The sequence below is a fragment of the Phalacrocorax aristotelis genome, chromosome 3 (assembly GCF_949628215.1).
Source record: "Phalacrocorax aristotelis chromosome 3, bGulAri2.1, whole genome shotgun sequence".
In the NCBI taxonomy this organism is placed as follows: Eukaryota; Metazoa; Chordata; class Aves; order Suliformes; family Phalacrocoracidae; genus Phalacrocorax; species Phalacrocorax aristotelis.
The window spans coordinates 67,779,476-67,805,945 of NC_134278.1; the positions used below are offsets into that span (position 1 = coordinate 67,779,476).

General features: G+C 41.5%; 1 protein-coding gene across 4 annotated transcripts in view; it reads right to left on the reverse strand.

The window, feature by feature from the left end:
- Positions 1–26,470, reverse strand: part of TULP4 (TUB like protein 4) — a 180,202-nt gene that overhangs the window by 20,319 nt on the left and 133,413 nt on the right. For all 4 annotated transcript variants that reach the window (XM_075087842.1, XM_075087841.1, XM_075087843.1 and 1 more), the window contains 3 exons: positions 17,694–17,874; positions 14,982–15,116; positions 9,926–10,092 (listed from right to left, as the gene is read on the reverse strand). In XM_075087842.1, the coding sequence (XP_074943943.1) occupies positions 9,926–10,092; positions 14,982–15,116; positions 17,694–17,874 (483 nt within the window). The remainder of the gene's footprint in view (positions 1–9,925; positions 10,093–14,981; positions 15,117–17,693; positions 17,875–26,470) is intronic.

Below are 26,470 nucleotides of genomic sequence, written 5' to 3' on the forward strand. Positions count from 1 at the left end.
GTGCAGCAGGCTGTAATCAGTAAACTACAAAAGGTTTACTCCTTCCTTTGAAGGGCTCCCTTCTTTTCACAATCTGTGACACTCGAAAGTTTAAGCAAACATGTTTTTCATCTAAATTATGAACTGTATTTACTGAAAGGTCAGGGTCTCTTTGGAATATCTTTGCTCTTCACAAGATGCACCAACCAAGAATTATCTATACAGAAGATAAGGGTCAAGGCACCATCAGCAGTAACTTTTATCTATTCCTCTCTAGTAATACAGTACCCAGATAGCTGGGTTAAAACAGCCCAGAAGTTACTAATCTCGTCTGGGTAAAAAAGCAGGTAGTCACCAATTCAAGATGCTTAAAGGTGAGAAACTGGGACAAGATGTTTTTATGTCAATCCTGTAAAGCAAAATACTGCTGCACAGCACTGTATCGATATCTATCATCAAGATCAAGGGTTGGACAAAACAATTTTTTCAGAGGAAAGATCTTTCCTCCTATGCCATCTTATCCCAGATTTAAATTTCAGGGAAAACATTGGTTTTAAAGTGGGAGGAATGAAGAAGCTTCATTTTCATTACATCAAGGCAACACCACACACAGACATCCACGGAGATGCAAACCTTCACGTTGACTGATATGCAAATAGAAAGCAGCAACATGTGAACCTTGCGATTTTCACAGTAATTGCTAAAGGCATTTTGTAGTGGAGAACTTCAAAAGAATTGAGAAATCCTTTGTGTACCATCAGTTATTATTACATGACTTGTCATAACCATAATCTGTGGGACAGAACCTTAAATTTGATGAGATATCACATAAAGTATCCCTTACTGATCGGTATTTTAGTGATTTGAGAGTGTAGCAAAGCCCTCACATAGTCTGGCAGTAATGAGACAGTTCAAGCTGCTTACAAAATAAATGCAATTGAAAAGGCACTGACACAAGTCAGGTACCTGCCACATCTGCTATACAACAGCCTGAGAACGGCACCAGTAGAAGTGACCCAAATTACCCCAAAGGCTGAAACCCAGCATGGGCAGAACTATCTACCTGAGCATTACTGTGAGATCCAAACTGCATCCTTCTCTTTACCTTACATGAACTAAAGCGTACCAATAAATACAGTGAAGGAACAAACAAAAAAGGTTGTGTGACTTAGCACACAAATGTTTATTTATTGGATAGAGTTTAATGCCAGAAGAGAATTCTAATATCCCAGCTACCATAATCCAATACAGCACACTCAGATAGCCCTACCATGAAGTCTAGTATTGCAGCTATTATAACCCCATATATCACACCCAGATAGGCCTCTGTTCACCCAAACAGAGTCAAGTGAAACCACTTCTCTCCTCAGGTTACCGCTGCATGCAGAGAACAGCAGAGGCGCAGACAGCACCAGTGCAAGAACCTCTGCACTCTTAAACATATTCCCAAGGAACCGGCAGCTTTGAAATGCTGGGTGGGACTTCTGGCAACACAGCACTGTGGAGCTGGGGAAGAGTAGAAAGTCCGAAGTCAAAAGACATTGCCTCACTGCATGATTTCACCACAGTTTCCCAACAGGCAACCAACTATAGTTCAGCCATCTTCTAAACTTCTGAATGTCTGATTCCCTTATATTCTGTTAATGTATTTTTATGTAAACAATATGTAAGTGGGAGCATGTTTAAATGCATGTGTGTACACACACAGACACACAATTCCTGCAAGTGTTGTACTGTTTGTAAATCACAACATTTCTACTCCTACATTCGTACATTTAGTCTCCCCACACACCTCACATGCTCTAATCTTAATATTTTCAATCTCATCTAAGTGTGCTTGTACCATACTCGTTTGTCTTTGCTTACTGATTTATCAGACATGCCTTGCCTTCCTTTTCTACGGAATGGTCAGTCCCTCAGTACTCCTGAAGCCTAATATCCACCAACACTTCATTTACGGTGAAGGGCTAAGATTTAAGATGATGTTCAGGGAAAATTACTCTGTCATTACGGGCTTGGAGAAATAAAAGATCACCCAAATGCCAGATCTGACCTGACCTTTAAATGTACTGTTCCAATAATATTTTTCAATAACTATGCTTCCCGCTCTTTCCCTTGAAGGACAGGGGATATGAATCAATTACTGCAGCAAGTCAGTTATGAGCTGGCCACAGCTTTCCTTCCAAACTTTGCTGAGAAAAGCCAACTGAACTCCAACATCCAATGCAAAAGTATTGCTCCTTATAAAGCATTCACTTATTTGCATTGTTTTAGCAGAAAAGGAAGGAAAAAGTTGTTGATACCCATATCGTACCTGTTAGAAAATGAACAAGCAGATTCTAGCACAGAATTTTTTTTTCCATGTTTGCACACTTTTTTTTTTTTCTAGGAACAAGGAAATGCAGCTACAAATATAATGTCTAATGACAATTTCTAATCTTATTTTGCGTATCAGGTTTTGAAAAATCTCAGCACAAACTGTAAATACCTGAATGAATTCCAGGGTTTAAATACAAACACGTAGAAAAAAAAATCCTGGAAAAACCCTTGCACTCCTGCACCTAGATCGGATTCAGCTCTATGACAATTATATATTAGAAACAATTGGCTAAAGAACAAAAAATAGAAATGTTTTATCAGGAGAAACATTGACTGAAAACACATCTCAAAAATTGGCTAACAAGGAGCTCTTTTGCCACTTTTTCAGAGGGGGTCTGAAAGTCAGCTACATCTACTCAGATCTGTACCCCCAGCTGGGATGTTGACTCCCCTTAGAAAATCACGTGGGAATGGATATTTCTGCTCAAGCTCTGTGGTTGCTCCTTTTAAATCACTCATCTGTCTCTCTTACAGGAGAGAACATAATTTATATACCTTTCATCACTTCTACGCAGTTCACTCAATGAAAACACTGTTCAAGCTGATTCTTGCTGCCTGCCTTGAGCTCAGACATCCTGAGCGATGGGGCCTGCCTGCTGCTTGCACTGATCCCTTGACTGCTGGCACTGGGAGTCTCACTGGTAACGGAATAAAAATGGTATTCCAGGGCAGAAAGTCCAGCAACAAGTGGGATTTCTCTCAGGAGAAAGCAGCCAAGTGCAAAATAGTATCTAGTGAATGGTATGCGTAAGTAAAACTGATTTACGTTGCCTGCTTTCTCTCAGTTAGACTGCTGATGTGGAGACACACATTTTTCCCTCTGCTTTTTTTCAGAGAGAAGCTGGAAGGTGCAACAGCTGCAGTGCCTACCCAGCTCTTGTGAACTGCATGTGCACATCTCTGTACTGCCACAGCATTCATGGATGGCTGCTGGAAAGTAACGTAACTTCTTAATTCTTCTGTTTCAGATATTTACAGAGGAATAATGTTAACTAGTAAGAATTGATGGTGATCAAGGCAATAAAGACTATGCCATAGTCACAAATTACCTGGCTCTAGTCTTCTACGATTTTTCATGCAGCAAACTCTGATTTGATTTCCAGATATTCCTTGTACCCTGTTTCTACAGTAATTTTTTTTTTTTTAGATTTCAATACTATGATAAGATTTCGTTTTAGCAGAATGAGTCTCTGCTTAGACAAGTGTCTCCATTTTCCAGTCCTGATTATGACCCATTTCTGCAGCAGTCAGAGACAATCTTATGGCCTATATGGAAAATATCAAGGTCCTTATTGATATCCAGTCTTTCACCAGCTAGTTCTAAACTGTTGCTTTTGTTTCTCTTTCTGTAGGAAAATAAACTCTTCTTGATGCTTTGTTATCATCCAATAACAACTAAATAGGATTAATTTCAGGTGATATACATGAAAGGCAACATTAATTCAGAAGCAACAAACCTGAACACTCTATGCGAAATAAATTAAGATAAAATAAGCAAGGTCAGCTCAGCTGGGTAACATAAAAGGCATCCTCTTCTCTCAAAGCTTTTTGATCTGAATTTAACCTAAAATTTCAGAATGAATGAATGAAAGAATCTATAATTCACTGGGTAAAAACTGGCTGGATGGCCGAGCCCACAGAGCTGCGAACAGAGTTAAAACCAGTTGGGGGCTGATTATGAGCAGTGTCCCCCAGGGCTCAGTTTTGGGGCCAGTCTTGTTTAATATCTTTATCAAAATGATCTGGAGGAGGGGATTGAGTGCACCCTCACTAAGTGTGCAGCTGACACCAAATTGGACGAATGTTGATATGCTCGAGAGCAGGAAGGCTCTACAGCGGGATCTGGACAGGCTGGATCGATGCGCCGAGGCCAATTGCATGACGTTTAACAAGGCCGAGTACCAGGTCCTGCACTTGGGTAACAACAACCCCATGCAATGCTACAGGCTTGGGGAAGGGTGGCTGGAAAGGTGCCCAGTGGAGAGGGACCTGGGCGTGCTGGTTGGCAGCCGGATGAACGTGAGCCAGCAGTGTGCCCAGGTGGCCAAGAAGGCCAACAGCATCCTGGCTTGTATCAGGAATAGTGTGGCCAGCAGGAGGAGGGAAGCAATCGTGCCCCAGTACTCGGCACTGGTGAGGTCACACCTCAAATACGGTGTTCAGTTTGGGGCTCGACAGTACAAGAGGGGGCATGTCCCCCTCTTGTACTGAGGGGTCCCCTTCTGGAGCATGTCCAGAGAAGGGTGACGAAGCTGATGAAGCATCCGGAGCACAAGTCTTACGTGGAGCAGCTGAGGGAACTGGAATTGTTCAGTCTGGAGAAGAGGAGGCTGAGGGGAGACCTTATCGCTCTCTACAACTACCTGAAAGGAGGCTGTAGTGAGGTGGGTGTTGGTCTTTTCTCCCAAGTAGCTAGCAATAGGATGAGATGAAATGGCCTCAAGCTGCATCAGGGGAGGTTTAGATTGGATATTAGGAAAAATATCTTTACTGGAAGAGTGATCAGGTATTGGAACCGGCTGCCCAGAGAAGTGGTGGAGTCACCATCCCTGGAGGTGTTCAAAAAAAGTGTAGACATGGCACTTTTGGGACACGGTTTAGGAGGCATGGTGGTGTTGGGTTGATGGTTGGACTTGATGATCTTGGAGGTCTTTTCCAACCTTTATGATTCTATGATTCTAATATGGCACCCTCCTCAGGCCTCAGTAAAATAGCTTTTACACAACTACTATGTTTCTGCAGGATCATATAATCATGAATCTATCCATTCAGATGCCAGGATGTTTCCAGTAGAGAAGCAGCCCATGAAATGCTGTCATGGTTTTAGCTGGGAGAGAGTTAGTTTTCTGCACTGTAGTTGGTATAGTGATGTGTTTTAGACTTCATATGAGAATAATATTGATAACATGCTGATGTTTTAGTTGTTGCTGGGTAGCGCTTGTACTAGTCAAGGACTTTTCCAGCCTCTCATGCTCTGCCGGGTGTACAAGAAGCTGGAAGGGGAGGGAGCACAGCCAAGGTAGCTGATCCAAACCAACCAAAGGGATATTCCATATCATATGATGCCATGCCCAGTGTATTAACTAGGCGGAGTTGGCCAGGCGAAGCAGTGGACACGGCTCAGGGACTGGTGGCTTTGCTCAGTGGGTGTCGAGCGGTTGCATCACTGTTCTTTGTGTTTTTCCCCTCCTCCTGAGGTTCCATCTCTCTCTCTCTCTCTAGTTATTTTCTTTTTCATTATATTACTATTATTATTATTGTTATTACTGTTTTATTTTAATTATTAAACTGTTCTTATCTCAACCCACAAATTTTCTTACTTTGGCTCTTCTGATTCTCTCCCCCATCCCACAGGGGTGGGGGGGAGTGAGCAAGCGGCTGTGTGGTGTTTAGCTGCTGACTGGGGCTAAACCACAACAGTGTGAAGACTGCTGCTGACGGAAGCTGGTTTAGAGCAAGTGGGTCGTCTTCTCAAAGACTCCTGGAAACCTCTCTGACAAAGATTTAGCCTTTGGTACACCACTTTGAATTAGGGTTTAAAAATATTACACTGATTAAAATGTGATCACAGTTTTTCTGCACCTAATCTTCTTGCCAATACAGCTGATTCTGGAACGTACAGGGCTCAGTTCACTCTTATCCTTCTTCTTTATTGCATTTGAGGTTTAATCTGTCCTTACACCAGTTACACAGTGGTATAAAATCATAAGATAATATAAATTTACTCTAGGATTACAGGTATATAAGAGATCAGCATCAGGGTTTCTAAATCTGTGTTCTTGCTCTCCTGGTCCTTTCTAGGACGTATAGGAAAGAAAATTATAAGAAGTGAAGAAAGACCCAAAATACAAGCCGCAACTTTGAACCATCAGATGGAATAATTTCACAGGTTTGGTAAAGTCAGCACTTTGCTAATTTTGAAGTGATCCTGCAGAAGACTTCTCTGTTTAAAATTCAAATGGGAAAATATGAAGCAGCTGTAATCTAGTGAGAAGAGACCTCTATGACACCAGGTATACTTAGCTGATATAATAAAGACCTATCTGCACATCAGATAAGAAATTTTGAAATGACAGAACTGGGTTGCAGCATTTACGGTAAACAATTTAGCAAGACTGTAAAACAGTCTTGAAAGAGTTGATTATTCTCATACCTGCTTGATGCTGGGGAAGGGTTATGAGGATTTAACTGATAATGCAAGAAATTAACGTACTTCCAATAAAAAGTTATAAGCACCAGGGCAGCCTGCTGTTTTAATCACATTTTTAAATGTTGGAAAAGCAAGACCAGGAAAATACTGCCAGCTAAACAAACTGGGCATATTTCTGTTTCATCAGGTTAGTGTTTGTGTACACAAGGGCAAGCAGAGTAAGGGCTAAATTTTACAGAAAATGACAGTATATTTTTGAATAGTTATTAGGTGATCAACAGCCTTTAAGATACACTGTTTATTTATAAATTAAGATATGCTTTTCATTTATATAATCAAGTCTTTGGAGTCACAGTATGGACTCATTTTTCACATAATTGCTTCCAATAAGGTAAAGGTCTGGTGTGACTTTCTGAAGTCACTTCTGAAATTTTTCATCATTCTTTCATAGTTCAAAGCAGTTGGATTTTGTGTAGCACAAGTTCAACATTTGCCCAACCCTCACCGATGCTCTTTTTGCTATATTCTGCAAACATATTACTGCAGCATGTCAGGGTGGCAGGCTGAAGCCCCAGAGCAGGGAACAAGAGAGACTAACTCTACCTAACCCTACCACACCACAGTTTGTGTTATTTTTCATGCAGACCTACTGCGTTCATTTGGATACTTCTAAACAAGTGTGATTTCCCTGTCTAGGGCTTTATAGCCAGCAAGCTAGGTCTATGCACCATAAAATCCTACACTGAAAGCAGGACCTTAAGTGAGTTAATCAAATGAGACAGAGGATGCCAAAACAGTTCAGTATATTTTACTGATCAGATTTTCAGACGCCTGCTTTATCAAAGAATTGGGACAGAGGACCACATGGAAAATCAGTTTTGCACCTGTAATCCACTATTTTCTGTGTTCGCTGTTGCCTTTTTTTTTTTTCCTTTTGACCTTTATATTCAGGACACTGCTCATTTAGAATAAACGTGCTTTCCCAGTCACACATTTGCTTGCTTCCGAAGAAACAGTTTTAGCAAGAGATTTTGAGATGAGGAAATTCTTTTCTTTTCTTCAATAACCAGTGATGAATTTTATAAAATTACAAGGCTGACTGTCTTGGTATAGAATAAAAATTAATTTACTCTGATGAATTTGTCATCAGACAAATTAGTGGGACCACTAATTTGTCATCTGTCATCTTTGCATATACATCTTTGGAGTAGAGACACAGAATAACAAAAGTTACTAGCAATTTTTTTTTTGCAACAGTGTTTTTTTATCTGGTTTTGTTAGTAAACCAAATACTTAGCAATGTTCTAGCATACCTGTCACTTGGCTGGTAATACCGTTAGACCAGCATTCAAATACACAGAAGCATAAAGTCCACATGAGCAGGTACAGGTGTCCTTCTGAAAGACCCCCTCACTTCCTTCTGCAGCTGAGTAAATAGGAATTTAAATGTACTAAATAAAGAGAAGAAATACTAACTAATGAGACGATAAGTGGCTCTAATTTTAGGCAGGTTTATGCACACAGGTTTTTAATAAACATAAATACATGAGTTTGAATGTTATTTTTACCCTGGTTTCCTAAGGAAATGAGATTCTATGACTGCATAACAAATTGGTGTTTGCCACCCCCCTGATCCTTCACTTCCAACCTGGCGTACAGCTTCTGAAGCTGTTAGCTTTTCATCTGAAGTTGACAAAGGGGGAAGAAATCTCCATGGTGTTAAAATGCTGCAACTACAGTGAAAATTAGCAGCCGGAAAGAGCAGAGCGCCTCATGTTCATATTTTCACTGTGAGAAATATGGCAGTATGAACTTGGCAGTTACCTGTTCTGTATGACCTGTCAGTTGTCCTATAAGTACTTGTATAATACGGCAGAATAGACATAATAGGGCAGAATAATTAGCCCTCACATCAGCCACAATATGTGCTTTCTCCCAGCTGGTTAAACAGAGGAGAAAGAAGAGCTGAAAATATGAAAAGAATTTGATGGGATATAGGGAGAAATAGAGGAAATGAAGGCATTTGAGGTGATTGGAAACAAAGTGGGGTAGAGAGCAGTAAGAGATGAGCCTGCACACTTGCACACCTTGAGGCAACCTGATGCCATCAGTTCCATACTCAAACCACAGCTTGATTTCACAACTTGACACCAGAGTGTTACACTGGTTCAACAGCTAACATGGACATACGGTATTCTGGTACTGACATAACAGAACGAGGTTTCGTTTTTACCTGGTCTGGGAATAAGCAACACCGGTATAAATATGCTTTCTCCAGAATTGATCCAAAGAGGAAAGGGCTGTGCTACTTAGTTGAAAGGACTATGTTTAAGACAATAAAGCTGTGTGTATGTGTAAGTCCTTTAGACACCTAAATCAGCGTTAGAAGTCACTGTACATATTTAGGTTGCCTTTAGAGAACATTATTTTATACATTACAAAACTAAAGAATTCTATCTAAATTAGAGCACTAACGTTAATAAGCACAGGTTAATGCTAAGTATAAGCAAACACAAAAGCTTAGCAGCTGTTTTACTACGTCATCCTTTTGTATCCATCCCAGATCAGGGTACTGAAAAAGAAATGATAATAAATGGTATCATCATTAAACATAATTGAGTAAATATTTCAACAGCATTTCCCGGAATTTTTAGATTTCAAAGCTATTATAAATTAATTAAGTTTCACTAGTACAGTCAGAAATCAGAACAGAGTCATCCTCATTCTGCACAAAATGAAATAAACTGTAGAGTGACAGTCAGCTGGGTTCTGTAGTATCAGCAAAGACTTATGAAGCATGTTTGCCCCTAAGCAGCACACAGACCATGTCTTGACATTTCTTGTCAAGAAACATGACCAAGGTTACAGTGAAAGTCTGTACTGAAGGTGGGAACAGAAACAAGACTTTGATTCATCCTTCTCCATCTGATAGTATAAAGAGTAAAATATTGTATCAGATCCACTGACTGTACATTAGAAAATTAGAGCAATAACAAAGAAAGAATAACCTTGTGGTTATGACACTGGACTTGAAATATTTTTGTCCAGTTCTTGGCTCTGCTACAACATCAAGCAAGTTATCAATTTTTTTCTGCTCAGTCGCTTATCCATAAAACAACAGAATTTCCTTTTTCTGTCTTGCTTGTTTGTGGCCAAATTGTTTTGGGAAACAGATTGTTTCTTGTTATATATTTGCACAAAACCTAGCACAGTGGGCCTTAGAAACAGATGTACTCTTGGGTGTCTACCCTAATGCAAACAATAATTATTTATATTCCATTTTTACCTATATCGTATTTTAGAATGTGTTCAGGACATTCTGTAAACCTTCTCACATTGCAGGTCTATACCAAAGAGCTGATGTGGGAAAAGCATGCCAGCAAAGCATTGAGAACGGACTTAAAAAATACCTCCTACCTGCACAGGTGTCTCCAGAGTGTAGATATGTTCCCCGCGCACGTTGTAGAACTTGACAAGTGCGCTTTTCAACAGGGAACCATTGCTGAGGTCAACTAGCTGGCTTTGCTTCTCCATGCCTGCTACTGCAAGTAGGTCTCCTTGTGTACACCACTGTACCACCACATCTGAAATCGCAAAGACAGTTTGCAATGATCACTGATTAGAATCAGTAGAAACAGCATTTCCAGATGCTGCAAAGTGGCCTGAACAGCTAAATCATGCTCTCAAAGGTTACTTAAGTACTTAGAAGCCTAAAGCCTTTCATCGAAATAGTAGCAAATATGCCCTCATACGCACTTCTAAGAATGACTCTTCATTTTGTAAATTGCAAAAAATGTCTAAAAACAAATTGTTTTTCTCTCTCTATGGTGAGCCTAGAATATAATCAGTGGTTGCTCCTAAGTACCTAAGTACAAGAATTTATTAGAGATGTTAAAACTGATGTGGAAGACCCTATACGCATCTTTGCGGTAAATAACTGGATTAAGTTAATACGCAGATAAATAACCTCACTGACTAGGAGAGCTGCAAAGAGTATTTTTCTGGAGAGGCCTACAGTGCAAAAAAGTAGCATATCTGGCAATGCCTCATGTTCACATTGGCTGTGAATATAACTTTTAGTACTGCTCAAACCAGAATTATATTTTAGTATAACACCAAACTAGAAAGACTTTTGGATTTTTATCCATAAATACAGATGGCCTCCATGACATAGATTTTCTTCTGACACGACTTCTGAAAGTCTGTTCATCTGTCTAGCAGATTGCCAGAAGCACACAGGGATTGCTTAGTCTCTCATATACATGGATATGAATATACATATCAGTTACTTCTCCTACAGGCACCTCATGATGAGGAACGCCCACAACTTAATTTGGGGATGCTAATTTCAAACCCTTATATCCCCCAGCTCTTTATCACACTGCAACAAGAGCACTAAACCAGTATTTTGTGTTTCTGCTTGTGTTTCAGACAGATTTGCATGTGCAAGGAATACTGAGCTACTCTTTAAACCTTTTTACTCTAAACCAGAGGCGAAAGGCAGCTATTTTGTGCTGAGACAAAGTGAAGGTAAAGACAAAACTTTTGTGCTCTGGGATGTTCAATCTGCCAAGAACCTTCTGAAGACATTTGTGGGCGAGAAGCTGTCTTCAAATGAAGAAGCAGGAGAGAAATGAGAGTTGGCAGGAAGGATCTCAAAATTGTTTCAAGTTGTCAACTTGTCATTTTCAGGGACTTTTATGTGCAATTTAAAATGGTTTGTATTATTTCAACTTTCTGGTATTTCTCATGGGAATTATGCTTCTGTGTACATATCAGAGGCAAGACGCATCCTCAACATAATTTTTAACATATAATTTTTATTATATATTTTTTATTATAATAATATGACCCTCAGGGGTCGGTATTGGGACCGGCACTGTTTAACATCTTTGTTAGTGACATGGACAGTGGGATTGAGTGCACCCTTAGCAAGTCTGTCAACAACACCAAGCTGTGTGTTGTGGTCAGTGCACTGGAGGGAAGGGATGCTATCCAAAGGCACCTTGACAGGCTTGAGAGGTGAGCCTGTGTGAACCTCATGAAGTTCAACAAGGCCAAGTACAAGGTCCTGCACCTGGATCGGGGCAATCCCAAGCACAAGCAGAGACTGGGTGGAGAATGGATTGAGAGCAGCCCTGAGGAGAAGGACTTTGGGGTGTTAGTTGATGAGAACCTCAACATGACCTGGCAATGTGTGCTTGCAAGTCAGAAGGCCAACCATATCCTGGGCTGCATCGAAAGAAGCATGATCAGCAGGATGAGGGAGGTGATTCTCCCTCTCTACTCCACTCTTGTGAGACTCCACCTGGAGTACTGCAACCTGCTGTAGCGACTCCAGGAGGGCCACAAAGACGATCAGAGGGCTGGAGCACATCTCCTGTGAAGACAGACTGAGAGAGTTGGGGTTGTTCAGCCTAGAGAAGGCACCGGGGAGACCTTATTGCGGTCTTTCAGTACCTGAAGGGGGCCTACAAGAAAGATGGAGAGGGACTTTTTACAAGGGCATGTAGTGATAGAACAAGGGGTAATGGCTTTAGATTAACAGAGGGTAGAGTTAGATTAGATATAAGGAAGAAATTCTTCACTATGAGGATGGTGAGGCACTGGAACAGGTTGCCCAGAGAAGTTTTGGATGCTCCCTCCCTGGCAGTGTTCAAGGCCAGGTTGGATAGGGCTTTGAGTAACCTGCCCATGGCAGGGGGGTTGGAAATAGATGATCTTTAAGGTCCCTTCCAACGCAAACCATTCTATGAGTTTATGAATTTTTCCACATCTAGGCACTGTATGCCTCTTTTTTCCTCTTAGTCCTCAGCCCTCTAAGTAATCTGCAATGGGATATATGCAACCTTCTCAGAGAGTATAACAATAGGCAGGATAGAAATCAGTGAGACAGGCTGATCAACTCCACTTTTGGTATTTGGATTCACTACACAACTACCAAAGTGAAAAAACAGTCTCCTTTGGATACATCTTCAAGTAATACTTTCAGTCGATTCCCGCACCAAGAGGAAGAAGAGTGATTACTGTGTCCAGCAGTTTTTTTCTCTCTCTCAAAACTCCTAGAATTAGGCTCCTGCAAAGGAAGTGAAGGGCTGGGTGTGGGCTGCCATATCCGCCTGGGACAGCATGGCTCTGCAGCATGCTTGCACTGTCAACGGGGTCTTCAATGATTATCGAACCTTGATGTAAAATAGCTCAACTGATAACCAGGTCTCAGCACAAACACAGACACCAGAAATCAGACGGAGGTTTCATCTAGGGTAACGGTCTGTAAGTGAATCAGTGGCTCAGAGCCATCCCTCAAAACTACTTGCCAGCCACTACAGGCATGCATATATCAGCAAACCTTGAACAGACAGCAGTCTAAATGTGCTATAGCTCTGCAGGTAGCAGATGCAGCTAACTAGTACAACTAGTAGATGCAGTTCAGCAGTTCTGCAGCTAGCAGTGTACTGAGAATCACTGAGTTAAAAAGCATAAAAAAAAAGAAAGGATGCAGCAACTGAACAGTTCAGGACCTCCACTAGAACTGATAAAGCTTCCAGGAGTGTTCAAGCTGGATGAAAAGAAGAACTTGTATTCGGAAATCAAATTCTCATCCAACAGCAAATGTTTTTCTGCATCAAGTTAATATGAATACTCCCAGTAAACTGACAGCTATGCAAACCTAGTAGAACAGCAAAGATATATTGGTAATGCTTGAAATATTTTTATAGTTGCCTGCTTTAAAAATACATTGAGTAGCCTACAGCAGCCCATAAAGACAAGGGCATCTGCTGCAGAGACCACAACACAATACTTACAGATTTCAAACAGAAACACATGAATTGAGACTCACACACAATACTGAAGACCATACATTCTCAGCAGAATACCAAGTGGCTGGAGCAGATGGAGACCCTAGGCTGGGTGGTTTTGCACATTCTTGCATGTGATAAAAACCAGTAAAATCACAGTCTCTTGAAAAACATTTTGATACAAAGATATAGAAAATGTGTACATCTGTATAAAATTATATGTAAAATACTTTCCACTGTACAATGCTTCCAAACAAGTGATATCCCAGTCACCTTTATCTGTCTCACTCCAGCAAGATGTTGTACATTCTTCGTCTACTGATGAAAACAATGTAGTCCCGTTTACAATTCATAAAAGTACTTCTACTCTGGCTTGCACATTAATATTTTGCTAGAGGAGGGTGACGTAATTATGGGATCCTTCTTCCATTAGTGAAAGTCAATAGGGAAAGAGAAACAGGAGAAACATCCTCAACAAGATAGAGCCCTGCAACTCTAAACAGGGGATTGCTTCTCCTACTGTTCCCAGCTGAAAGCTAGACTAGGTGACAATTGAAGGCGACTCCCTACCCTAATTACTGTAATACTGTAGAGATTCTGGGCAGACCTGTTGGTGGATATAATGACAGCTTCTCTAAATTTGTTTCAGTTTCCCAGACTTCAGGCATCCTTTTGTCTGAAGAAGTTTTCTGGGTCATAGGGTTGCTTCATGATGCTACTTTTTGCCAGCAATGCGCTTCTTGTGTTGGCACAGATGGAAGCAGGAATGGAAAAGAAACCTGAAAGGTGGTTCTTTTACCTCCTAGGACTACCCTACATAGTGGACCACCCAAAAATACTGGGCTGGCGTGTTAGCGCAACTTTTAACCAAAAATATCACACTGTTACAGAACAGCTAAGAGTCTGCTCCAACAGCTTAATTATTTTTTTTAACCTAATGTAAAACTAATTAACCTGTGGAGATGAAAAAGAATCAGTGGAACCTATATTTAAGTATGTGCTTATGTGCCGCAGTGAATTAAAATGTCTCTGCAGGCAGAGCACTGTAAATTGTACTGAGAGTGCTGGCAAGGAAGGGACTTTTCTGATAGGCAAGAACAGTAAAAATTTTGATGTGAATTAAAGATTTTACCTGGAACACTGACTGTACAAACATTCATGCACATCACTTAGCAAGATGTATAGAGTAATTAATCAGTGGAATTCTCTTTCTCTCGGAATAACTTGCCTCTTGATAATTAATAATTCTAACAAGTTTTCAAAATTTGTGGGAGTCAAAGCAGCATTGTGATTCATACCTGGTTACCAAAAGCATGGGATGAGACATTGTGAATTAAAGATGAAAAGGAAGTGTTATGTAGCAGAAGCATTCACACAAAGCAGCATAAACCTATTAGCATGTTCAGCTGAAAAACAGCAAACAGATCAATTGCTCTACAGAACTGCCAGAAAAACACGATCTCAAAAATGTAAATGTTTTTTCAAACACAGAAACTCTATCAGCCAAGCACTGGTCTTCCACCAGCAGGTGTCACTGCTGGAAGTGGCAATAACGGTGGCTGAGTGCTTCTGGGTTAGGAGAGACAACGGCAAAAACATAACGTACACACACATCTTTAAATATACAAGAAAAACAGAGCATAGCAAAGGGGTTAAATGGCTTCCTTTCGTACCTTTCAACCCTGAGCGGATGATAGTAGGAGACAAGTCATCATAATTGTTCATTAAACTGATGTCTCCCGACGTGAAACTGACAGTAAGTAGTGGCTTGGTGTTCTGCACGGGGACTGGATAGGCAGCTGGTCCATCTGCAAAAAGAAGGCTCCGGAGTGAGCAAAAGGCAAGCAACCAGAAGTAAGTAATCCAGGCTGAAATACACTGTACGTCAGCCTACTGCCATCAGGAGTGGTTCTAAGCCTCAAACTCAACCTGCTTATTGCTGCAATGTCTATGGGCAAAAGCAAAGCAGGTTTAGCTAGTTAGTCTGTCTGCTTTTGTGAAACCCCAATGTTCTTATTTTGTTAATTTTTACTGCAGTATATCCAAAGTGATTTATGCATATACTATTATGTATAACAGTGGTGGTTTTCAGTCATTCTCCATTGTCAACTCCCCAAAGTGTCCACAAATTGAAAACCAATGCTTTGGAAGGCTTCCTTGGGACCCAGGCTGAAAACCAGTGTAATAAACAATATAATCACATTGAAAGCTATTTGTCAGATACACTTTCTGCTTGGGCAAGTGCTGGGGACTCCTTCTGAAGTCACATAGAGACATTATAAGAATTTCTAAGAGAACATACTGACCTTTCACAAATTACTGTACTCTAAATGTTAAGAGCTAGGCAGCAGCATGAAAAGTTACTTGCCATCCTGCATAACAGGATCCAATGCCCTCACAGGTAGATATGAGCCCAAATGGAACACTTGGCTTTAAAAACCATTTCTGCAAAGTCTGCTCCTCTGGGCTTGTTTTTAGTATTCACTGAAATTCCCTTGTTCAATTACTTAATGACCAATATCATCTGTAGCACTTGCTGTTTAACACTTTTTGCTTACATGTTCTGACAGGAGATGCTGCGGGCCCATGATAAGGTGCCTCTCAAGGCCCAGCCAGCATCTTTTCAGTCAACAAAAATGGCACGGACAGTTGAGAGTGGTATTGCTTCCTTGTAAAAAAGCCGATCAAAAAGCACTTCGGAAAAAGGTGTCTAGTAATTAGCATCTCTGTGTGTATATAATTTGATAAGAAAAACCCATCAAACTTCCAGTCCTTCCTACACATCTGTGTGAGTCGAAGGTTTGTCACCTTTGAGAAGTTTATGCTGCATCTGCTCTAAAGAAAACACATCATGTTTGGGTAATCATTAAAATAGGCTTGTAGGCTTATAACAAGTCCACCCACCCCTGATTGACTCAGAAAAAGCTAGCACATTTGGATCATTTAAGTTCTCATCTGTGTACTCTGCATCTTCACCATCCTCCAACTGCAACCTCAGTATTTTAAAAAAGCAATGAAAAACCAATTTAATGTTGTTCCTTGTCTTGCTTTAGAAGCTTGCTAGGAAATGTGAAGTTTGTTTCTTTTCTTCTAAGGCAAGAAATCCCACCCAGTACAAAAAGTGAGGCATGAAAGCCAAAACAAAACTCAGTTTAAAAGATGCTAATATTTTACTAGATGATCACATTATCTTCTATCATTATTTTTTAAATACACAGGCTTACCATATTGACATATATACACATGTGATTCTGGAAAAGGTAGGTGTTTTGACTGAATCCAAATTAGAGCTAAAACTGCAAGAGTCCTCAATTCAGTGGTTCAGATCTGAGATGCAGATTCAGAATTATTGCTAGCTATTATGTATTTACATTTTTTCATTATACAATCACTGTTATGTTAGTCCTTAATTTAGTTCAAACTTTATACACTGGAATACAGAAACAGCTAACCTAGATCTTACAGACTAATCAACTGCATTAACAAAAAGAAGTATTAGCATTTTTTAAGAAAGAAGAATGGGGGTGAAAGGTTCAATGACCACATCCTACCCTGTACTATTCATGGATAACTAGGCCTCCTAAGTCTTTGCTATTGATGATTTCCAAAGAGTTTATAACGAAAACATTTCACCCAATGAGTTATAGTTACACTTAAGGGGAGGGAAAGATTTCTTCCTGACCCTCAAACTAGCAATGTGCTCTGAAGCACGGGAATTAGTGTCTCCAGACAGCTCCAGTCACCCTTCTTCTACCCTGTGTAATTGCAAGAAATGTTTTAATTTCCAATCCTTCTATGGCATTTATTGAGCTCTTTATGTCTGGACTATCAAGGATGAGACTATAATGATAAGCATTATCTCTGCTTCATAGGATTTCTTTAAAATTAAAGACGTAGTACTTTCCGCTATGTCTAGTACTGGTGTCTTTTCACACGAATCTGTATAACAATGCCTTAACTTTTGTGACTGCCCTCTGACCTACCTCCATATATATGTACCATTGCAATATCTCACATCTGCTTATCAGTGAAACCCGATATGCCCCTATCTAGTATTTTTCACTCACCCTCACTAAATACTTTGAGCTTTGTGCTGTTATCTCATTTGTGCAAACAGAGGCAGAGCAGCACAGATGAGGTATGACCTGCAGCAAGCCATGCAGTGTGGCTGGTGGCAGAGCTGGGGATGAACCCACTCCCCTGTACCAGCCCTCTTCTCCAGCTCCCACGCTTACTTCCACAGGAATGAATCATCTTCTAGCCTCTACCAGCTTGAAAACACGGCCATACTACTGTATCAGTACAGCTTGACTACTCCCTGGCATTTGAGATATCTTCATGAGCGCTTGTAAACATCCAACAGAAGGACATGCACACAACACTACCTTGCGGTGGGGAATAGTCGTCGGAGTCTGTGTCACTCTCGCTGCTGTCCTCCACCAGGAAGCTGGGGTAGTTCCAGGACATGCTGAGGATGCCATCTGACTCATGAAGGAGCACGTGGGCCAGCATTCGGCCATGGCAGTCCATGACAATAACTTGCCCATCAGCAGTGCCAAACAGCACCTGAAAATAACAGAACAGCCCTCAGACCCACCAAATGTCAGCCACTGGACCCTCCTTCAAACGCATTTTATAATTAACTAGCTATGCTGGAAATTAATTGAAAGCAAAGCAGACAGGGATGTGAAAACGTGCCACAATAGGACACCAAAGGTGTACAAAAAGATGTACATAAAGAACAAGCACCAGAGTCTAGAGGTAAGTTCCTAAAATCTCTGAGCAAGTCATGTTTCACGGTGTGGTGCATTTTCTTCAACTTAATATGAGCCATTACACTTTATTTGAGCTTAGCCATTACTACCACCAAGGTGAGCTGGCAGAAGGGCTACCACAGATTCTGCAGTATTCTTGGTTTATACAGAAACTTCTAAAATTGGTGGCAGAAACCAAGGTATTCATCATTCATAACAACATCAAAAGGCACAGATGACAAAAACATGGTCTTAGCAGAGATTTCGAACATTTTGTGAGAAACAAAAATCTGAATAGAGGAGGACAGGTTATTCAGTTGATGAGCTGAGAGCAGGTGGGAGAACGTCTTCCAAAAACAGAGGCAAAAAGCAATATGACCAGTACACTGGAAGTAGATTATTATAGCCCAAGAGGAAGGCAATATGTTACACATTCAGGAAGAGATGAAGAAGAGCGCCTACCCACCATTTCAAATACAAAATAGATTATGCAGAGCTTTTTCTTGCCCTTAAACTACACGTAGCCAATGCATACTGAATGAAGTCAGACTAACTGGAACCTACAATTCCTTTTTTATGAGCATTTTTCTGTCTTGAGGCTTTGAGCAAGTTAAAATCCCACATATTTGATGAATTTTAGAAAAATGTCAGGAAATAAGCATTAATAAATCCACAAAATGATAAATCATAGAATAAAATCAGAGAAAAATAGTATCATTAAGGTTGGAAAAGACCTCTAAGATCATCAAGTCCAACTGACAAGTCAACACCACCATGCTTCCTAATCCATGTCCCAAAGTGCCATGTCTACACATTTTTTGAACACCTCCAGGGATGGTGACTCCACCACCTCTCTGGGCAGCCTGTGCCAATGCCTGACCACTCTTCCAGTAAAGATATTTTTCCTAATATCCAACATAAACCTCCCCTGATGTAGCTTGAGGCTACATCTTATCACTAGTCTTATCACTAGTAACCTGGGAGAAGAGACCAACACCCACCTCACTACAACCTCCTTTCAGGTAGTTGTAGAGAGCAAGAAGGTCTCCCCTCAGCCTCCTCTTCTCCACACTAAACTACACCAGTTCCCTCAGCCGCTCCTCGTAAGACTGGTGCTCCAGACCCTTCACCAGCTTCATTGCCCTTCTCTGGACATGCTCCAACAACTCAATGTCCTTCTGGTACTGTGGAGCCCCAAACTGAACACCATATTTGAGGTGCGGCCTCACCAGTGCCGAGTACTGGGGCACGATCGCTTCCCTACTCCTGCTGGCCACACTATTCCTGATACAAGCCAGGATGCTGTTGGCCTTCTTGGCCACCTGGGCACACTGCTGGCTCACGTTCATCCGGCTGCCAACCAGCACGCCCAGGTCCCTCTCCACTGGGCACCTTTCCAGCCACCCTTCCCCAAGCCTGTAGCATTGCATGGGGTTGTTGTTACCCAAGTGCAGGACCTGGTACTCGGCCTTGTTAAACGTCATGCAATTGGCCTCGGCGCATCGATCCAGCCTGTCCAGATCCCGCTGTAGAGCCTTCCTGCTCTCGAGCATATCAACATTCGTCCAATTTGGTGTCAGCTGCACACTTAGTGAGGGTGCACTCAATCCCCTCCTCCAGATCATTGATAAAGATATTAAACAAGACTGGCCCCAAAACTGAGCCCTGGGGAACCCCACTTGTGAACGGCCACCAACTGGATTTAACTCCATTCACCACCACTTTTTAGGCCCAGCCATACAGCCAGTTTATATCCAATGAAGAATATGCCTGTACAAGCCATGAGCAGCCAGTTTCTCCACAAGAATGCTGTGAGAAACGGTGTCAAAGGCTTCACTAAAGTTTAGGTAGACAACATCCACAGCCTCTCCCTCATCCACTAGGCAGGTCACCTGGTCATAGAAGGAGATCAGTTTGGTCAGGCCCGATCTGCCTTTCATGAAGCCATGCTGGCTGGGCCTGATCCCCTGGTTGTCCTGCACATGCCTGGTGAGTGCTCTCAAGATAAGCCATTCCATAACCTTCCCCGGTACTGAGGTCAGGCTGACAGGTCTGTAGTTCCCTGGATCCTCCTTTGGCCCTTTTTGTAGATGGGCATCACATTGACAAGCCTCCAATCGTCTGGGACCTCCCCTGTTAACCAGGACTGCTGATAAATGATGGAGAGTGGCTTGGCAAGCTCCTCCGCCAGCTCCCTCAGCACTCTCGGGTGGATCCCATCCGGCCCCATAGACTTGTGAGTGTCCAGGTGGTGCAGCAGGTCATAAACTGCTTCCTCCTGGATTATGGGGGTTTTATTCTGCTCCCTGTCCCTGCCTTCCAACTCAGGGGGCTGAATACCCTGGGGGTAGCTGGTCTGACTATTAAGGACTGAGGCAAAGGAGGCATTAAGTACCTCAGCTTTTTCCTCATCCTCGGTGGCAGTGATCCCTCCCACATCCAAGACAGGTTGAAGATTCTCCTTGGCTTTTTTTGTTGTTAATACATTTGTAAAAACATTTTTTGTTATCTCTCACAACAGTGGCCAGACTGAGTTCTCAGTGGGCTTTTGCCTTTCTAATTTTCAATCTGCATGACCTAACAAGATCCCTGTACTCTTCTGGAGTTGCCTGCTCCTTATTCCAAAAGTGGTAAACTCTCATTTTTTTCCTGAGTCCCAGCAAAAGCTCACTCTTCAGCCAGGCTGGTCGTCTTCCCCACCAGTTCATCTTACGGCAGACGGGTCAGCCTGCTCCTGTGCCCTTAAGACTTCCATCTTGAACAATGCCCAGCTTTCCTGGACCCCTCTGACCTTCAGGACTGTCTCCCAGGGGACTCTCTCATTAGCTAAGGCTGCTGCTGCTATCACGTAATTCCATATGAGGCAACTATGTTTTAAAGCAAGTTTAAAGGCACTCATCATCTTGAAAACTAGCCAGCATTAAAAATGACGCTAAAAGGAAGGGCAAATCTTATACTTCCCCTTCAAATCTGCCAGCTATTACTGGTGCGTGTAAATTTAAGATTCTAACAATTATATGCCCAGATCAAAAATTCATCTAGCCTTGCATCTTATCTCCAACAGTGGTCAAGTGTTTGGGGAAGAGTAAAAGTACAGGATGCACTAAACAGGCACCTACCTCCCCTGCACACTCATGTAGCTTTCAGCAAAAAACACAGCCTCTTCTTTGAGAACTGATAATTTCACTTGGTAACCTTTACCTCTTAACACTGAAAGAAATATAGAATAATTGTTCCCTACTTACATTCGCAACATTGGTCACAATTTTATAGACCTCTAGTGTCTAATCCCTTCACTGAAGAATTGTAGCCTACTTAGGATCTTCCTGTACAGCTGCTGTTCAAAGCCTCCAGTCACCCTTGTTGACCTCTGCTGTCAGAGGTCTTGCTTTCTACCTTCCTTCTGAGATGTCCTGCCAGACTTACAGCATGCAAACTGTGTATTGTATCAGACTTATGCAATAGTACTTACCTAGGAAGCAATTGTCATGGTTGCACTTTTGAAAGTTTCAGAAAGGGAGCACGGCTTCAAATGTCTCAGTTAAAAAACAAAAAAGGTACTAACATTTTTTCTATGATCAAGGTGATGATCAGGAAACAGAGAAGACTGTAAACTAGAATAGCAGTTTAACAGAAGAACTCCAGTGAAGTCATCAACATTGTAAGAAAATCAATGGAGCTGTTTCACATTATCAGAAGCAATGAAAAAACAGTACCTGGCTGTCTTAACTGTAATCATTACATGTTACAAATATTTTTGTGTTAAATAGTTGCTGGGTTAAAACAGCAGCTATAGTTTGCTACAAGCCTCAGATTACTATTCTTAGATAAGAAAGCAAGGACCCGACCTTTGCTCATCTCACACTCCCTTCCCTTGTGGTCCTTTATTCTACTATTCTTCCACTTGTATCATCCCATCTCCTTTCACACTGTTCATTATTTCAATTGTTTTTACACGCAGAGTCCGTGCACAGCCACTTTCACTATCTGCTTTCAGAACATAACCACTGTCTTTCAGCTCTCTACAGAACAACTTCTACAAAGCTGAAATCCTACCAGTTGTCATTGTTAGCTTCTCACACCACTTTCAGCCTACTCTATAGATTAGTTTTTTACCAGTCTCCTAGGAGTTTTATAACTGCAAAATACCCAGACAGAGGAGGTGAAACTCTCTGTTGTTTCTGAAAACAGCAGTATAAGAGTTCTGCCTCCTAAAAGCCAGTAGAAACACTTTATAACTGGGTAGGAACAAAATGTTGGGATTCATCATCCAGAGTTCAGTTTCATCTCAGTCTAAAACTAATTCTTTCAAGTAGCACTGCCCCCAATTCATTTAAAATTACAAAGTCCTACTGTAATTTCCAGTTCAGATCAGAACAGCTGCATGTGGGCATCTTAATTCTTGCACTGGAACCTGAGAGTGCTCTTTAGCAACCCAGAAATGTCAGAGGGCACTCTTCATCTCTTTAGCCAGGCTATAGGTTTCAAGGAGCAGCTCTAAGTTTCGGGGTTATTGTAGCAATACAACCTTTAAGATGAAAGCATTTATCAGGCTGATAGTCCCGCTGGCTGAACTCCTGCTGAAGCTATAAAAATGTCTAATGGTGTTATCATCCGTAACATTACTCAAGTTATAAATGCCACACTCAAGCTACTTATGTCAGATGAATAAAATTCTCTTGACCTTCAGAAAAAAGGTTGAGCCACAGGGTACTCCTTCTGAAGGATCCAATGGAGAAATTAAAAGGCTGTACTGTAGCTGCCTAAACTCATATTTTTCAGGTATTTGCAGATCTAGGACATCTGTGGGAATGTTGGAAAAAGGTAGAAACAAGTTATTGTGGTTTGTTAACCCTTGAATACAAAAGCTAAATGATAATAATAGTAATTAAAAAAATCCCAAGTACTTATATCGAAGTGGTTCTTTGGCTCCTTGTTCTACTCTTCTTATCACTTTCCCTTTCATACTGTTCATTATTTCAACTGTTTTTACATACATTACCACTTGCAGAATTGTATTTGTAGAATTATACACAATCTGATAATAAAAAACCTAAAATCACGCAATACATTCAAAGTATGAGTCAGTTACACAACGTAAGTGCATTATTTCTTTACAAAACGTATCAAACATAATAAAACCTGCACTACAGTGAAGCTGTAGCTGATTAAAGGTCATACAAACGCAGAGCAGTCTCCAGTGGAGCCCTGATGCTGTATGCTTTGAAGGGAAAACGCTGATAAACAGCATTGGGATAATTCACACACAGTTTTCTAAGTGTACCAAGAGCTGAAAGTTGGGTTCAGCCCTGAAACCCAACCTTGGGGTGACTGTTACTTATTATAACAAATCCAAATACCTGAAAAACACCCTTCTCTGAAATGTGCTGACCTTTTAGCCTCTGTGGTAACTTGTGATGAGTTTCACAAGGTAGTTTTGGTAAATAAAAAGGTTTTTCATCACTTTTTAAACTATTATCCATGAAATTCAAGACTGCAGTCCCTTTAAATGCCCCAGATTTCAGAAAGCCTTCAATTTTGTCTGAAATGTGCCAATTCCTGAAAGACATGTGGTAATCAAAAGATGGGGTATTTTGCTCTGAAGTTAATTTTTTCACAAAGAAATGAACACTAGAACAGCCAAGAACCTAAAAAATTCAGCCCAAGAGGAACGACTTGACCTTGTTCAGTGATTTCACTACATGTGGATCTGTTGTGCTGAACTGTTGCTATTACTGTAAGATCTGTTGTGATGACATTATGTGTCTGGACCAGATACAGTACTAGCAGAAAATGGTTCGGCAGCACTGAGATCAACAGAGCTAAAACGGAGTAGCCACAGACCTGGCACACTGAAGGTCCAGCTCAGGAGGCCCACTACTACACAAGAGAACTGTAATTCTTTAACAGTGATGTTATTTTTGCACAAAATATATTTTGTTGCTATTTAATTTGGTTTATTGTATGCAAATTGAGGTCACAAACAGTAAGAATTTTCAAGCTTTATGTTAATTTGAATACACTAGCCCAGTAGGAAAGGGGGAGATCCCACCATCTCACCACATCTCATAAGCAGTAGCTGAGAAAAGTCTATAAATCACAATGATTTCATGAAGTCAATGAAGCTGTGCTGACTTAGACCTGCAGGGAACCTACCTACTGCCCATTCTTACTTCCTAGCCTGTCTTCATTGTCCAAGAAGCTTTCCAGAACTACAGTCACTTTGACTTTTATAATAACCAAGGATAATCCAATCCCAGCAATAATATATTCAGTGACTTGATGTATATATGATGGGCAGCAGAAAGGATTATTCCCAGACTGAGGTTTTCATTGTACAAACTGAATGGTCAACACTGTTGCAAATAGATATTGGTAAAATAAGACATTTCCTTCATGACATTTAGTAGAAACCTGAAGGCTTCTAATGTTGCCGATTAAGCAAAACTCCCAGGAAATCTCATCAATACATTTTTGGAACACGCGCTGTCATTCTGTATCAGAGCAATGGCTGAGCCTTTGATTGAAGCTCAAGTTGAAGTATTAGAAGCTGGACTTAACTTTAGCTACTACAAGCTACTGGAGATTGCTTCAGGATAGCACTGTTAAAGTGAGAGATTCCAGTATTGTGATGCCAGGAGGTTGGAAAAGGAACGTCTGCTTTACTCCTGTTGGCCCAGGATTTTTAAAAGAACCCCTTTGACTTGCTACAAAGAATGTACATCTGATGGCTGAGGGAAGCAGAACAACTCACAGACTCAGCTAATTAAAACAGCATCGAAAATTAATCTAGTAGACTCCATCCTAGTATAATTTGATTATTTAAAAACCAAAATTTTCACAGAAACACAGAACCTGTGTTGCTGGACTATTCAAGGTGCGTTAACAGATGGCATTTAAATTCCTGAATACACTGAAATGTTCTGAAAATTAATGTCATCTGTCATGAAATATCAGGTGGCCTCATCTTCCCTAAGCTGTGTCCCTCAGGGGTCCATACTGAAACCGGTACTATTTAATATCTTCATCAATGACATCGACAGCGGGATGGTGTCAGCCCTCAGCAAGTTTGCAGGTGTCACCAAGCTGAGTGGTGCAGTTGACACACCAGGATGGGATATCATCCAGGGAGACCTGGACAAGCTGGAGAGGTGGGCCTGTGAGAACCTCATGAGGAAAAACAAGGCCAAGTGCAAGGTCCTGCACCTGGGTCGGAGTAACCCCTGATATCAATACAGGCTGGGGAATGAAGAGATTGAGAGCAGCCCTGTGGAGGACTTGGGGCTTCTGGTGGACGAAAAGCTGGACATGAGCCAGCAGTGTGCGCTCGCAGCCCAGAAGGCCAACCATATCCTGGGCTGCATCAAAAGAAGCTTAGCCAGCAGGTCGAGGGAGGTGATTCTGCCCCTCTACTCTGCACTGGTGAGACCCCACCTGGAGCGCTGCATCCAGCTCCGGAGCCCTCAGCACAAGAAGGACATGGACCTATTGGAGCAGGTCCAGAGGAGGGCCGCAAAAATGATCAGAGGGCTGAAGCACCTCTCCTAGGAGGACAGGTTGAGAGAGTTGGGGTTGTTCAGCCTGGTGAAGAAAAGGCTGTGGGGAGACCTTCTCGTGGACTTCCAGTACTTAAAGGGGGACTATAGGTCCTGTTGTGACAGGACAAGGGGTAATGGTTTTAAACTAAAGGAGGGTAGATTTAGACTGGATATAGGGAAAAAATTTTTTACTATGAGGGTGGTGAAGCACTGGAACAGGTTGCCCAGAGAGCTGGTGGATGCCGCATCCCTAGAAACATTCAAGGTCAGGTTGGACGGGGCTCTGAGCTACCCGATCTAGTTGAAGAGTCCCTGCTCACTGCAGGGGGGTTGGGCTAGATGGCCTCTAGAAGTCCCTTCCAACCCAAACCATTGTATGATTCTAAGTTGCCAGCTTTACGGTAATTCCACTGAACAATTTCTTGAGTTATAGCTCTTCCTTCTCCCATAGGATAGATGGCAGCTAGATGGACAAAGTGACCACATGAAGTTTTTCCAGGAAACGACTGATCACATTAGAAAAAGGCAAACGGCTAAACGTGTCCTAGACATTGCTTACTGGACCAGTACAGCAAATGGAGCTCTATTGAACTTGAAGTTCTCAAGCCTTCTACAGCCCTAAGTAATGCAAATGACATATATAACCTCTAAACGTTGTTATCTCACAACAGTTAATATTTGCAACAACAGTAAGTATTTTAACAAAAAAAAAAATTAAAACATATAGGGTGACATAAAGGCAAACCCACTGTTCCCATTTCTCATAGCGAATTGACTACTTAGTCTTCCCCTTTGCAGACTGATTCCTGGCCAGTTCTTCTCTCGGCACTGCTAAGCTATCCAAACACAGTAAGTAAAATACGTATTGTT